General features: G+C 47.3%; 2 protein-coding genes across 2 annotated transcripts in view; both read left to right on the top strand.

Annotated features, from left to right (window-relative positions):
* The first annotated feature begins 8,064 nt into the window (after positions 1-8,064).
* Positions 8,065-9,167, top strand: LOC124988981 (holocytochrome c-type synthase-like). Its single transcript, XM_047558857.1, has one exon. It carries the CDS (start codon positions 8,178-8,180, stop codon positions 8,994-8,996), a length of 819 nt encoding a protein of 272 aa, XP_047414813.1. The 5' UTR covers positions 8,065-8,177; the 3' UTR covers positions 8,997-9,167.
* A 2,670-nt stretch (positions 9,168-11,837) lies between these two features.
* The window catches only part of Tmem181 (transmembrane protein 181), a 48,389-nt gene continuing 44,654 nt past the window's right edge, over positions 11,838-15,572 (top strand). Inside the window, 1 exon segment of the mRNA XM_047557979.1 lies at positions 11,838-11,995. Coding sequence (XP_047413935.1) covers positions 11,865-11,995 — 131 coding nt within the window. The 5' untranslated portion in view covers positions 11,838-11,864.

Below are 15,572 nucleotides of genomic sequence, written 5' to 3'. Positions count from 1 at the left end.
TTGATTGTGAATCTGCGGTGCCTCGCATTGTCTGTAAAGAATACATAGTCGACCTTAAAAGTGAAATTGAAGTGCCAGTTCCACCTCAACGGTCAATTGGAAAATCAAGATCTGCCTGTTGTCCAGTGTCGGGCACAGCTGTCCGTGGGTTCTGATGGCATTTCAGTGTGAGAGACGGTGTTAGAGGGCTCTTGATGGTCAATCAGAAATGATCAACAAACCCTGAAGCCAAGGAGCAGCTGTGTTTTACGGACTCAGCTACAAGCCTAGAGTGCTGCCCAAATTGGGGGATCAGAGCCTCTGGTCCCACAAGATGAATCTCCATTGACGGTGCCCCTGAACCCAACCCCCGAGCCTCAGCAGGGTGGGGGCAGCTTGGCTAGATGGCGCTTCACCTTCAGTGTGTGAGGAACATTGCCATTGCTCTTTCAAAATCGTTACTTCCGAATGAGCAAAGGGTAGCCAGACGTGGCCGCTGTCTGTCATCTTTGCATGCTTTCACTGAAGGGCCACCACGCGCACGTCAGGAGGTGCCCCGGCTGCTCCCTGAGACCTGAGCAGCTGATGGTGACGCCCTCCTCTCCTTGCCACCAGCATCTCCCAGTGTGTGCGCTAGGAGCCACAGAGCCATGCTCTCTCAGACGTAACATCCCTCCCAAAGTGCCACTGCTAATTTCACTGTGAGACATGTGGTCCATTTTTATGTTGCTTGTGCCTAAAATCATATTAAAAATAAACGTAAAGGAAATCTTAGGGGAAGTTGCCATTCGGGTGGAATTTGCCGAAGCCCCCTGCAGAGGTGTGGAGGGCAAAGGCCGGGCCGCTGCGGCCTCCACGTTGGGAACCCATAGCTGGGCTGGCTTGGGGGTCTGTGGTGGAGCGCTTGCCGGCACGTGCAAGGCACTGGGTTCCATCCTCAGCACCGCATAAAAATGAATAACTCAAGTAGAGGTACTGTGTCCGTCTACCACTAAAGAATTAAATTAAAAAGGGATTCATGGCTGGCCCTGCATGGTCTGGAGGGTCCTGCCGACTGTGCAGTCCTGCAGCAGCCTCTGGCCTCCAGGGCCTCAGTGTCTCATCCTTCACAGCCTCCACCTTCTCATGTCCTCCCCTGTGCTCTGCTCGAGTGCAGATCCGAGGACGGAAGGAGCTCTCCCTGTGGCCAGGGCTGCTCTGGCTCGTGCCCTCCCATTGCTGATGCTGAGGCTGCCTGTCCTGTGCTCTGCTCTCTCTTTCTTGACACGACCTGAGTCCTGTGAGAGGGGACAGGATTTGTTTCTCTAAGTCACACTCACTACCAGCCATCAAGCAGTAAAGCTCGTGGGCTCACTGACACCAAGGGCAAAGGCTGTGAGCAGGGTTGCAGGGCACGCACCTCATCCTTCTCTGGGTCCTGAGAGCTGGACTCTGGGTCATCACCAGGGGTCCTCCATCCCTGGCCTCCACCAGGTTTGATGAGAAGCACTGGCATGAGACCAGCAGGCTGGAGGACATGAGTGTTCCTTCTCACAAGTATGAGTACACATGCCTGAACATTACTAGCTGTGCCAACTGTCACAGACTCTGGAATTTAGCCCCATGTGTCCTTAAATACAGGGTGTATTCAGTGGGTGGTGTGAAGCCATGTGAAATCAGAAATGGAGCTTCTGGGGTTTTGTTTGTTGCAGTAGTAGCTACTGAACCCAGGGGCACTTTTGCCTGAGAGCTACATCCTGAGCCCGTTAAAATTTTTAAAAATTTTTTGTCCTGAGGCCAGTCTCGCTCAGTTGCTGGAACCGGCCTCAACTTGCAGTCCTCCTGCCTCGGCCTCCCAGGTGACTGGGATAACAGGCAGACACCACCCACGTCGCTATGGAGCTGTTTCTTTCTTTCTTTTTTTGTTGTTGTTGTTGTGGATGGACATGATGACTTTATTTTGCTTATTTATTCATTTATTGGAAGTGCTGGGCATTGAACCCAGGGCCTTGTGCTTGACAGGCAAGCACTCTACCACCTGAGCTATCTCCCCAGCCTGTTTGTTTATTTTTACGTGGTGCTGAGAATCGAACCCAGTGCCTCCCATGCTGGAAGCAGGCTACCACTGAGCCACAACCCAGGCCCTGGAGCTGTTTCTTAATGGAACTACGATGCTTCAACCTCCAAACACAGCTGGCCCTCCTCAGAGAGACGCACTGTACCTGGGTAAAAGTGAGTCCTCCGAAGCCACGCGCTCCTGACTTGCTGTGGGATAGTAAGCAGATATTCATGGAAATGGACCATGTGACCTGTAGCGAGAGTGACCGTGGTGCTCTGGGATGAATGAGCCGCGTCAGGGAAGCGTTACCTAGGCACATTTCACAGAGGGTCATCTCTGTGACTCGCAGATGGAGTCTGGAGAGGTGCCAGTGGGCAAGACGCCTGTGTGGGAACAGCGCTCATAGTGGTAAGCACGCCTCAGAAATTAGCTGCCGAGCCTGAGTAAGAAATGCCAGCAACTGATGGCGCAGGGGTGCGTGCCCCTAGTCCCAGCCACTCGGGAGACTGAGGCAGGGGGCGGCGAGTTCCAGGCCAGCCTCCACAACTTAGTTAGACCATCTCAAAATGAAAGATAAAAAGGGCAGTGGATGCAGCTCTGCAGTAGAATGCCCCTGGGCTCTATCCCCAGTATGGGAAAAAAGAAATAAAGAAAGAAAAAGAAAAACAGAAATACTGGCATGTGCTTACTTAACACAGTACGTGCTCAGTAAAGTGGCTTACTATTATGGTTGTTGGTAATAAATGAAGCCAAGAAGTATCTCAGTTAAGAGCCACAAAAGTAAAAAAAATAAATAAAATAAACTTATAGTGTGGTTTCTGAGGAAGAGCAGAACTGCCTGTCTGACTGGGTTAGCCATAAGTCAGACCAGCTGTATCTGTCCATTGCCCTTCCCATCTCATTTTTTTAGGTAGACTTTCTTATGACCTCCCTTTATTTGATTCCTCTCAGAGGACGAAAATGATCTGAAGACTTTGTTTGTTTGTTTGTTGTACCAGGGATGGAACCCAGGGGTACTTAACCACTGAGCCACAAACCCATCCCATCTTTTATTTTGAAGCAGCGTCTTGCTAAGTTACTGAAGCTGGCCTGGAACTTGTGACCCTCCTGCCTCAGCCTCCTGAACTGCTGGGATCACAGGCATGGGCCACAGTGCCCAGCTGAAGATTTTTTTAAAATTATTTTTTAGTTGTAGATGGGGAACAATACCTTTATTTATTTATGTTTATGTGATGCTGAGGATTGAACCTAGTGCCTCACGTACTAAGCAAGCACTCTACCACTGAGCCACAACCCCAGCCCCCGAAGAATATTTTTGATTTGAGGATTCTCTGCAAAGTTCTTCATGTGCTCAAGAGGAACGATGCCCTTTAAAATCTAATCAACAAATAAACTAATAAACACAGGGGAGTCTGTACTGAGGGTAAAAGTGCATCCCTCTAAGAGCTCTCATGACTTCATATTTCAAAAAGACAGAGATGCAAAGGATTAATTATAAGTGATAGTTCTTCTTTTGTCTTTCCAATGCTTTTAAAAGATATATCAAAAATATATTTGGGCTGGGGTTTGGCTCAGTGGTAGAGCACTTCCCTAGCACCTGTGAGGCACTGGGTTTGATTCTCAGCATCACACAAAAAATAAAGATATGGTTGTCCATCTATAACTAAAACTATTCAAATATATATATATATATTTGCATGCTGTGTATTCAGTTAATTTTTATTTAGGTGAACTCTGTATTTCACTTAGAAAAATGTATAAAGAGTTGCTGAAAATTTTTCGAAGTCTCACCAATATGATCTTGATTTTTTTTTTTTTTTCCAAAACAGTGACCCTGCTCTGTCTCTCAAGCTGGTCTCTGACTGAGGTTCCAGCCTCAGCCTCTTGAATAGTGGGATGACAGGCACGCACTGGGTGCACCACCACACCTGGTTCCTGGATTTTTCAGTTGAACATTGAGGCAGAAGTGGAGCACTTTAATTATCTTTTAATCTTGGTAAACATCAAACTAAACACCCATCATGCCCCAGACAATCTCAGATGCTGAAAATCCAACACTGAACAAGAATCAGTTCCCACCTTTTGGGTGTCGTCTGGTGGAAGGTGTGAACCTTCAGATGAGGTGCTTATGTCTGCAAGGAGTCAGCTCTGTCATTAGCACAGGATTTTTTTTTTTTTTTTTTTTTTTTTTTTTTTTTTTTGGTATGGTACTAGGGATTGAACCCAGGGGTGCTTAACCACGGAGCCACATCCCCAGTCCTTTTAAAATTTGAAATGGGATCTCTCTAAGTTGCTTAGGACCTAAGTAGTTGAGTCTAGCCTCAACCTTATGATTCTCCTGCCTCAGCCTCCCAAGTTGCTGGAATTGCAGGCTTGTGCCACTTCTAGTAGGACAGGATATTTTCACTAGGTTTGACCAAATTAAAATGGGAGCCACTAACTTCTTCAGGGTCTTCACAGCCACATTCATGATTGAGGGTATCAATGAAAATGTCCTCATCTCTGTCAGGGAATGAGGCCCACTTTCTATTTCCTGAACACAAGCACAGGGCTTGAGTGTCATTTAGTGAGAAAGAAAGCTGTGGTTCTGAACATGTCCTTATATACTTGCACGTTCATGTGAATTCCTGCAGTGGATTTGAATTCACTAAAAATTCCCCATTGTATTAAAAGTTGGATATTTATGAAGCACTTGACCATCTGATGTTCTTAGGTCTAGGACTCATTTTCACTGGTGTTCACATCATTCTTCATTCCTCTTATTCCTGGCCGACTGGCTGTTTCCAGGTAAATTTCTGGGAGTGTTGTTATTCAGTCCGTCAACAGTATCTAGTGAACACCTGCAGGGTGGCCAACACGGTCATCAAGGATGAAGGGCCATCCTGTTGACTGAGCAAGTCATTACCTGCTTTGTACAGAGTCTCTTTGTGAACACAGTAGAACACAGTAGAAGCCAGTAGATATTGCCTTAAATTCTACCATTAGAGATTCACTATTTTGACTTAACAAGTACTCTTATTTAAATATGGATTCCATCTTAAAGCTGGTTGATAAAGGTTTATAAAACTCATATAACATAGGGGTTCATATAAAATAGTGGCTCATTAATCTCCTCTCTATATATTTGAAAATTTCTGTGAAGAATACAGTTTCTAATGCATATACTCTTTTGACCCAGTAATTTCATTTCTGATCCTAAGGATATAATCTGAAATTCAAAGATTTGTATATGAAGATTTTTCACTATAGCATTATATACAACTGCAAAAACCTCAAAACAACTAGAGAGAAATATTGGGGACTGGTTAAATCCATTATAGCACATCTCTGAGCTGGATCACTGGGCAGCATTAAAGATGATTTCCAAAGCAAGTGTTTGGAATGTTGTGTCCCTCCTAAGAGAAAAAGCAGGATTCCAGAAAGTTTCCGCGACAGTTCCAACTGTGTAAATGTTAAGGATCGAGGGCAGTGGGGTTAGGGACAACAGAAAACCTTGGGTGTGGCACTGGGAAGGAGACCTGCGTGCTTCGTGTGCTGGCTTATGAGGAGAGAGGCGAGGGCTGGGAGCACAGCGATGGGCCATCGAGTCCGCACTGGCCAGCACTCAAGCTGGAAGTTGAGCAAGCAGAGGGCGAGAGACGGTGGGCTGACCTGGTGACGCTGCGGGACTCACGGAAACCGGGCAGGCGGGCCCGAGGGACCACGTGAGTGCCACCTGCCAAGGTCGAGCCACGTCCGTGCGTGCGTTAGGGTTCTGCCCAGGCGTCCCGGGCGTCCCGGGCGTCCCTTCCCCTCCCGCCCTCACCCCTCCCGCTACGGAAGGGTGGAGCTCACCGCGCTGTACTCCTGTGTGTACACTGAAGGCTGCAGTCCAGTTTTTTAAAACGGCATGGAATTCAGTGGACAAGGCCGAACGTGGCAGAATGCGTGCTCTATGTTCCATCTGTGTCACGATCAAAGATGGCACAACAGACTGGTAGCGACGGGAAGGAGAGTCCCAGGGAAGGACGGCGCACCGCCTGCTGGGCTGTCCCGTCCTCCCGCGGTGGCAGGCGCGGGTGTGGCGCACTGAGCCACCCAGCCACCTTTCCTCGTGTGGGTGCGCTCCACCTCCGCACAGCTGCCGCCGCAAGGCCAGCAGGTGGACCTCCAGCCTCCAGGAAGAAACGAGAGGCCCCTTCTCGCGGAGTTGACCCCCTGGTCAGTTTTCCCTCAGCAAAACATACAACCCGAAACGGGCAGCCCAAGGCGCCAGCGCTGCCACCGTTCTGTGGGTGGCTCCCCGTGCTGCAGGTGCTGGTGGCTGGTGTTGCCCTGGCGCCTTCCGCTGCAGGCAGGGGTCAGGCTGGAACCCTCAAGAAGGCCTGCAGGCTGGCAGTGGGTGTGGGCTGTGACAGGAGCACCTTGGGTCCCCTTCACAAAGCCTCTTGTCCTCCAGGTCTCTCTCTCTCTGTCCTCTGCAATAGAAAATTCAGACTCCCTGACCGGAAGCAGGTCTTCAGGAAGCTGGAAGCGAGAGTGCAATCCCTGCGAACTTCGGCAGGGAACCCGATGCATTCTACTTGTCCTTGCTAGTTGCAGACCCAGCCCAGATTCAAGATTCTGCCCCTTGATGGAAGGAGTAGCACAGCCACATAGGAAGAGGATGCCCTTTGGACACCAGTTCAAGAGGGAAGACCCAAGGAGATGGATGTCGGGGTTCCCCAAGGAAACAACCCAGCAGTATTCTAATGTTAGGTACAACAAAGCAGGTGGTTCCACCGCCCACCTGCCCACACGTAAGACATATCCAGGCATTTTAGTCTTAAAGAGAACATCAGCCAAACCCCTGAACATCTGAAGAAAACTTCTAACATGAAGATATTGACACAAACAAGCAGTAAAGTGTAACTCGGAGGAAATAAATTGTAAAAGGAGAATGATGTATTCTAAACTGTCATTAGTGTCTTCATGGAGAGGAGAGGAGAGACGACATTGCATCAATGGAACAAGAACAGGATGTTCTATAAGAAGGAACATTCAGTGAACTAATCAACGCTCCTGGAAACTAAAAGCATCATAGTAGAAATAAAATCTTAATAGGAGGCTTGGGAAATAATGTTGAAGGAAAGTAGAGCAAATAGATAAATCAAAACTAGTAGAGGGGCTAGGGAGATAGCTCAGTTGGTAGAGTGCCTGCCTTGCATGCACAGGGCCCTGGGTTCAATCCCCAGCACCAAAAAAAAAAAAAAAAAAAAAAAAAAAAACCCAGACAAACAAAACTAGTAGAGAAATTAGAGGACTGATTCTGGATGACCAAATTCCAATCATAAAAGTAACAACAGAAAGACGAGGAAAAGACATCAAGGGAACAACCCCAAAAATTTCCCCAGGATTTCCAGGGGTAAAGTGCTCCCCAAATACAACTCAATGGATAAGAGCAGACTCACAATCTTGAAATGCCATCACCCTGGCCAAAAAAGCCCCTGTACTCTTCCTGGAGGAAAAAAAAGGTCTATACAAAGTGAATCAGAATTTATAATGACTTTGGGCTTCTTAACAACAATGCTGGAATCTAAGAGACAATGAAGAGATGACCTCAAATTTTAGAGGAAAGTTATTTTCAGCTGAGGCTTTTAGCCAAATTACTAAGAAAGTATAAGGGTAAAAGAATGACATTTTCCTACATTCATGACCTCAGAACATTTGCATTCTCTTGCCCGCTTCCTCAGAAGGCTCCTAGAAGGTTGTTCAACCAATAAAGAAAGAGATGTGGGACTGAAACAGAACCAAAGGAGAGAATCCCCAGGATGGTGGTGGGAAGATCTTTCAGATGGCATCATGCACCAGGCACAAGGACAGCCGGTCCACAGCTGGCAGAGGGCCAGAGAGAGCTATTTCACCAGCATGAAACTGATGGAAGTCCCATAGACTCAAACACCTTAATAGGGGAATTAGAAAATTGGTGGGGGACCTGAGATTGAATTAAGTACATAGAAAGCCAAACAATAAAAAGACAATTATTAACTCTGTGGGAAATAAAATGTACAAAGAAAAGTGGACCGAGGCGACAGCGGTGACCCAGTGAGAGGAAGGCGGGGACGACAGCAGATCGCTGTCCTCGGGGCTTGGGTTGGAGCTGGAAATTTAAAATAGTTTGGAGTCAACACTGATTCCAACCATGGGTTTGTCAGCCTCTACTCCTGCTGTTCCAGTTCAGACCTCAGAAGCTTCAGATCATCAGGCAGCATCACCACCTTCAGGATGCCCAATGCATGAAGGGAAAATGAAAGGCTGTCCAATGAGTGCAGAATCCTCTGCTCAAACCTGTGAGAGCAAAACATACTCTGTGCCTGCCCACCAAGATCGTGCATATGAGTATGTGGAGTGTCCTGTTACAGGCGCTGCTGCTAAGAATAAGGAGAACCTGGATCCTTCAAATCTGATGCCACCACCTAATCAAACACCAGCTCCAGATCAGCCCTTTCCTTTGTCTACTGTCAGAGAGGAGTCATCCATTCCACGAGCAGATTCAGAGAAAAAGTGGGTTTATCCTTCTGAACAGATGTTCTGGAATGCAATGTTGAGGAAAGGGTGGAAGTGGAAGGATGAGGATATTAGTCAGAAAGATATGTATAATATCATTAGAATTCACAATCAGAACAATGAACAGGCTTGGAAGGAGATTTTGAAGTGGGAAGCTCTTCATGCTGCGGAGTGTCCCTGTGGTCCATCATTGATCCGATTTGGAGGGAAAGCAAAAGAGTATTCACCAAGGGCAAGAATTCGTTCCTGGATGGGGTATGAGTTGCCCTTCGACAGGCATGATTGGATCATCAACTGCTGTGGCACGGAAGTTAGATATGTGATAGATTACTACGATGGTGGCGACGTCAACAAGGACTACCAGTTCACCATCCTGGATGTCCGCCCTGCCTTGGATTCGCTCTCAGCAGTATGGGACAGAATGAAAGTTGCTTGGTGGCGCTGGACATCATAACCACTGTTTTGTTTGTGATGCAAAGTATAAACTATTTTTTTCTGAGAGATACATTAAACTATTTTCCCCAAACTGAATTGCACTCACAATGTAATGGGACCTTCAAGTGGGTAATCACACTTCATCCTCCACTTAGCAAAGGACCCTTGCTCCATTCAGTTTTGAGCTGCATTTTGCCTTGCAGTTTATAGCAGATCATTCTAAGTTTTCTTCTCATTTGGTTTAAGTGGGAAGCAGTCCCTCAGTTTGTCCCTTAGCTGCAATATTGCCTGTGTATTTCATCTAGAAAAGTCTGAAAAACTTCTGAAAAAGAGTTCTTAGAAAGCTGCTTTTTTCTTACTGTTTTCCTCAGGAATATTTGAGAGGTAAAACCTGAAAGTCAGTGCACTACTCATGAACTTTTACCTGGTCAAACCTTTTAACTAAAATCATTTATTATAGATAAGCAATATCTTTTTTATAAAAGACTATTATTTCTGAAGTCCCTACAATTTAGTAGACCCTGAACAAAATGCAAAGCCATACCCTTGCACTCAGCAAGACTAAGGCATGTCTTGGCTCTCTAAATTCTCATTTATATGCATTTTTCAGACTGGGCCTTGTTAAAGAAGTTTCAACTCACCATGAGGTGCTGATGCAAATACTTTGAAACATATATTTTAATTTTTAAAATACTTCCCTGTTGTTCAGATATGTAACTCTGCTCTCCCAAAATAGGTCTCTTCATTGTCCCTAGAATTTCAAATATTCCAACTTTGAGTCCCATTCCTTCCTCCATTTAAAGCCTTCACCCTGGTTGAGCTAATCTAGATTTAAAAATCTGGCTCAAGTCACAGTGCCAGTGATTATATTTAGCTGAGTATTAACATTCACAAGAAGAGTATTTTTCTCACATGTAGTATGTTTGCATCAATTCACTGTCTCAATTTTTATGTTTTCAGAAAACTTTAAGCTTGCTGTTGAAATTTCTTGTATCAGTAACCCAAAAACTGTTCTAATTATAGCAGCATGTTACAAATGACTGTTTTTAAAAGTGTTAATATTAAATCCTTTAATTTATCCTGAATACTGTATTGTTAAATTAGTGGATGGAATTAGCAGTCTATGAGTGATTAATTTGGTATGGATTTCTTGGGTGTACCAGTTTTGTGTAGAGTTTCAAGAATCCATCAAGCTTAAGTTCTACATGTCAGAATATTTGTACATTTTTAAATAAAGCTGATAGTTAAAAAAAAAAAAAAAAGAAAGAAAAGTAATTATAGTATACCCTGTGGCTCAACTTGTAAAATATTTATACAGTCATTATATGTATGTGTGCATGTGATATTTTATCTTACATTTCTAGTTGTTTGTAATCAAAGAGGTAAAAAAAAAATGGATTAGTACCCCCATAATGCTGGAGCCAGTTCTGTATTGTCCCCTGAGGCTGGGGGAGTCCACCCAGAGGAGAGAAGAAAGGCTTGCTGGAGGGTTGAGTGTTCTGGTGCATCTCAGAGTTGGTTAATATTCCTCCTAATGATAAGCTCTCTGTAGCTAACCATAAGATATTTGAAATATGGTATGTTCTAGGCTCAAATTCTCTCGCTACAGAAGACAAATTCACCTGCGTGTTTCCTGAGGGGTTCTTTTTCGTGTGCCTCTTTCTGCACTGTTTCTGGGCATTACAAATTCTGGGCTTCGCTTCTCCTCATCCTGGCATGATTGAATATAAACGGACACGTTGATGAATTAAGGGTAGAGCCTAGTGGTGCAGTGTATGGGGAAGGATGAGCACCAGCTACAGAAAGATTTTCAAGGTCTGACAGGAGAGCTTGGATAGCCGATAAAAAGTCAGTCCAAAATGTGAGGAGAGGGAGGAAATAGAAGGCAAGGATAAAAATAGAAAGCAAAGGAGAGTGAGTGATGTCAGAGCACAGGTACTGGAACAGGAAACATGGAAATTGAGAAAACTGAGTTGAGTTCCATTATTAGACTCACCTTTGAAAACTAGATTCCCGGAACCCATATTCTAAAATTTAGATACAATCATGTAGCCGACCCCAAAACTGTGTACTTGTGAGATGTTCCCCCAATGCATGCAAGGCCAGTCTTGCATGGAAACCTGTCCTGGATTTCGGTGGAAACACAATACTATCTGGAACAACTACTTCTCCACTTACTATTGGAAAAATCTGCAAGCGATCTCACCAGTTCCATGAGGACATGTTAATTTGGTTTTATTTTGAACATTAGTGTTGAGCCTGTAAAGAATGAGGCTCCTTTGTTCAGACATTTTTTGGTGGCTCTAGTACGTGTGGGAAAAGGCATCTTCCAGAGACACACTCCACTATCGTTTTTTAAAAACGTGTCACGACCCAGCTGTAATGGACTGAGTTTAAAACGCTTTTGCATCGGGCCAGGCGGAACCCCGAGGCCAGCGAGGCGTCTGCGGGAGCTATCCGCGGTGCTGAGCGCGGCCGCCGGCCCCAGCGCGCCTCTCGGAGCAGGAACTGGCTCCGGCCGCCCTCGCCCGCGGCCCCTCGCTCGCGCCTCTTTCCCCTGGAAATACCCCAGCGAGGGCGGCACGTCCCGCTAGCTCCCCGGCCGCAGGCGACCTTGTCTCGGACGCCCTGCTCCCGCCTCTCCCCGGGAGGCCGCACCCTCCGCGCCCGGCCCCCTGGCGGGCGGCGAGGCGGCGACCCCGGCCCCACCCTCGCGTGCTCGCGGCCGCGCCCTGCGCGCGCCCGGCCGCTGCTCCGCGCCCCCTCCCCACCGCCGCGCACCTGCTCCTCCGCGCCCGGGTCCCGCCCAGCGTGCAGGCAGCCGGCGTCCCCGGAGCCGGGAGCCGCGAGGGCCGAGGCAGACGACGGTGGGCTCGGCGGCGCGGGCATGGACGCCGAGTACCCTGCCTTCGAGCCCCCGCTCTGCAGCGAGCTCAAGCACCTGTGCAGGCGGCTGCAGGAGGCGTACCGCGAGCTGAGGGAGGACCTCACGCCTTTCAAAGATGACCGCTACTACCGGTAGGCGCCCCGCTCCGCCGCCCGGGCGAGGGCAGACCCGGGCAGGGGCCGAGGGCGTTCCCATCCCCAGGGCCCGGCCGACGCTCGCCTCGGAGAAGGGACCCGCGGCGGCGGGCCTGGCTCCTCCCTCTGCTCGCAGCTCTCCCTCCGCGTCCCGCGCCCGCCGCCCCGCGGTCGCCGCTCCGGCCTGGCGGAGGCCGGCTTTGGGGAGATGGTCGCCTCCCTCGAGCGCGGGGAGCGAGGGCGGGCGTGGCCTCTGCCCCGGGGGCGCAGTCTCCGAGACTGGGGCGCTGCCGAGGGTCGGGGACAGTGTCACACGACCGAGTGGCACCGCCGTGAAGATGCCAGGGAGGCCTTGTATGGACGCCCCAAGGGGCGGCTGATTGGGGCTTGTTTGCGTTCATTCCTGTCTTCCTCTCCTGCCAAGGGGGCTGTGGGGCCTGCGGGTGATGCCCAGGGCACCCTCCCCTTCCTCTGTGTGCTGTGCCCTTGGTGGGGAAGGGTGTCCTTTGCCAATGACAGCTTTTACCTAAGGGATCCAGGTGTAAGGGAAGCACTCTCTCCGGAGTCGTGTGGGGTGCAACCTAGATTGATTTTGTTACTGTCTAGCTCTGTGAGCTAAGAAAGTTACCTAATTCTACACCTCAAGAGGCCTCATCCTTAAATGGGAAGCATGAACCGGAAGGATTCTAGTAACAACTCACTCCATGTTCAAGAATGACAATTGTGTTGCAAGCTATCTTTGAATTTATGGTCGTCAGTTTTGTTCTACATACCCTGTGCTAATAGTTATACCATTCTTACTCAGAATATGTATCATACTTAGTAAATATTTTCAAAATCCTACCAGCTTCCCAGGGGGCTCATCAGCAATATATCATGGTTATGGTCATGATTACTGAGTGAAAAATTCCATTCTTTAAAAAATGCAGTGCCAAGATCAAATGGTACAGTTTGTGGATGAGTCTCTCAATCTCCTGCTAGACCTGGCAGGTAAAAGAGCCTACGATATTTATTTATTTAAAAAATTAAGTTGTAGATGGATTGAATACCTTTATTTATTATTTATTTTTATGTGGTACTGGGGATCAAACCCAGTACCTCACATGTGCCAGGTGAGTGCTCTACCACTGAGCCACAACCCAGCACCCCCCCCCAGATTTTTAAAAATCTTTTTTCCAGTACTGGGGATTGAACCTGGTAGAGTTCCACCTTTGAGCTACATCCCCAGCCCTTTCTGAGACAGGATCTTGCTAAGTTGCCCAGACTGACTTTGAACTTGCTATCCTACTGCCTCAGCCTCCCAAGTAGTCAAATTATGTTTCTGAAGTAAGATTATTTCCAGTCTCCTTTCCTACTTTTTGAGTCAACTTTGCATTGCTGTGACCAAAAAGACTTGACAAGAACAACTTAAAGGAGGAGAAGTTTCTTTTGGCTTATGGTTTAAGAGGTTCAGTTCATGGTTAGATGACTCAATAGCTATAGGCCCAAGGTGAGGCTGAACATCATGGCAGAAGGGCATGTTAGAGGAAGGCAGCTCAATATGGCAGGCAGGAAGCACAGAGAGAGCTCTGTTCACCAGGGACAAAATAAAACCCCTGAGGCACAATCCCAGTGACTCCCTTCCTCCAGCCATATCCTGCCTATCTATATACCATCCAGTTAATCCATTGGTTAGGTAAGTCTGTCATGATACAATCATTTTGCTTCTGAACATTCTTGTATTGTCTCACACATGAACTTTTGGGGGACACATATCCAGCCCATAACATCTACTCATTTTCTTCCTCTCTGCTTTTCCCCCCATTCGTTTTATTTTCCTGGGAATGTTTCTTTGGCAAAGGAGCTAGTGAATAGGAAAGTGGTCTCAAGGCAGGTAGCAGAGACAAGAACCAGCGACACCACTGGTTAGTCTACCACTGGACACCCTTTATTCATTCACCCGTTTACTCACCACAGTTGAGCATCTCCTACGTTCCTGTTGTTCTAGGAGTGGGGGTACAGCAGAGAGCAAGACATGCTGCTGTTGTGGGGCTTGCACATAATAGCTGAGGCTGTGTCGTGATGAGTGCCAGCAAGATAGTAAGTCAGGAGACAAGATGGAGTGGCCTGTGCCACTGCAGGGCAAGTGGTCAGGGAGTGCTCTCTGAGAAGGTCTGAAAACTGAAGAATAAGGAGGTCATTAGATAATAAGCTAGAAAAGCTGCAGAAGAGGAAGGAGAGATGCAAAATCCCTGTGGCCATAATAAAAACAAGGTCTGAGGCCGGGGATGTGGCTCTGTGGCAGAGCACTCACCTAGCATGGGCAAGGGTCTGGGTTCAACCCCCAGAACCACAAAAATAACCATGATCTGTTCAGGGAACCCACAGGAGACCCGCAAGTATGGGGCATCATGGTCAGAGAGAAAGGAAAGGCCAGTTTGGTTGTGTCGCACCTGGAAGGCCAATCCAATGAGTGTCATTACATTAGAATTCTGATGTGACACCATTTAAAGGTTTTAAGTCAGGGAGGTGACCTGAGCAGTTTGGCTGCCTGTCCTAAGCAAACATGTAAATCTTTGTGCCAGAGCAACTTCATCAGTTGAGTTGGATCCTGAAGACTAATTTGCCATGGTTGGAAAAGGGCAGAAATGAATTCTACCCCCTGCCCTGAGAATAAGTGGACCACAGGGTGCTTTACAATATTTTGTGTAGACAGAACAGCTTGACTGAATCACAAAGGCTTCTATAGTGAGGGAGTGTTTTAGGTCACTGAACCAGCCTTAGATGCTCCATTGAGCCTTTATATCAATGGAGTGTTCCTTCACACACTCGGTGAAATGCTTTTGCATTTCTAGGCCAGAAAACTGACAGCTGCAGCTCCTGCACAGCCTTGCTGGAAGGTGAACTTGCTACTACGGTGTTTGTTCCCGCTCTTCTCTTCTCATTTGTGGCTTATGACTAAAAGGTACCAGCTGTTTTTTCCTTGGAGAACCAGGAACTAACCTCACGATTGACAGTTTCCTCATAACAGGGTGATGCAAGGAACAGCTGCTAATGACCCATTTTCAAAAGATGGCTGTCTCGCTGATAGCTGGCATGGCTGTGCATGGATCAGTTATGTAATCCACCCTCACTGAAAAGCTGCAGCTATGTGATGAGAGGACTCACAGTCATTTCCACAAAATGAGATATGGCAATTGTATTCCCTGTCAGGAAAGGGAAGGTAGAAAAGACTGGGGAACTGAAATCCTGGGTTCCAGTCTCAACTCAGTGCTTTGCAAACTCCCTGGCCTTGGGGAAATGACTAAATTCAACAAGTAGTCAGGTGCCACATGGGAAAAATGAAGCCTGTGATCTCATCTTCACAAGGATGTTTTGAGACTCAAGTGCTTTGAGAAGATTACACTAAAGATGCTTTCTGCTACAGATGACCAAACACCAAAGCAAGCCTGCCTGGACAGTAGGCAGTGGATCAGATTGTTGATCCAGCAGCTAAATGATGTGATTAATTTTTTTCTTTTTAACTTGGTGGCAGTTGGCTATTGATTCTCATTCACATTCCTGTGAAGAAGTGGTTGGCTTTCTGTGGCTCTAA

Source organism: Sciurus carolinensis, chromosome 7, assembly GCF_902686445.1.
Source record: "Sciurus carolinensis chromosome 7, mSciCar1.2, whole genome shotgun sequence".
NCBI classification, from domain to species: domain Eukaryota; kingdom Metazoa; phylum Chordata; class Mammalia; order Rodentia; family Sciuridae; genus Sciurus; species Sciurus carolinensis.
This window is presented reverse-complemented; position numbering and strand designations above follow the sequence as displayed.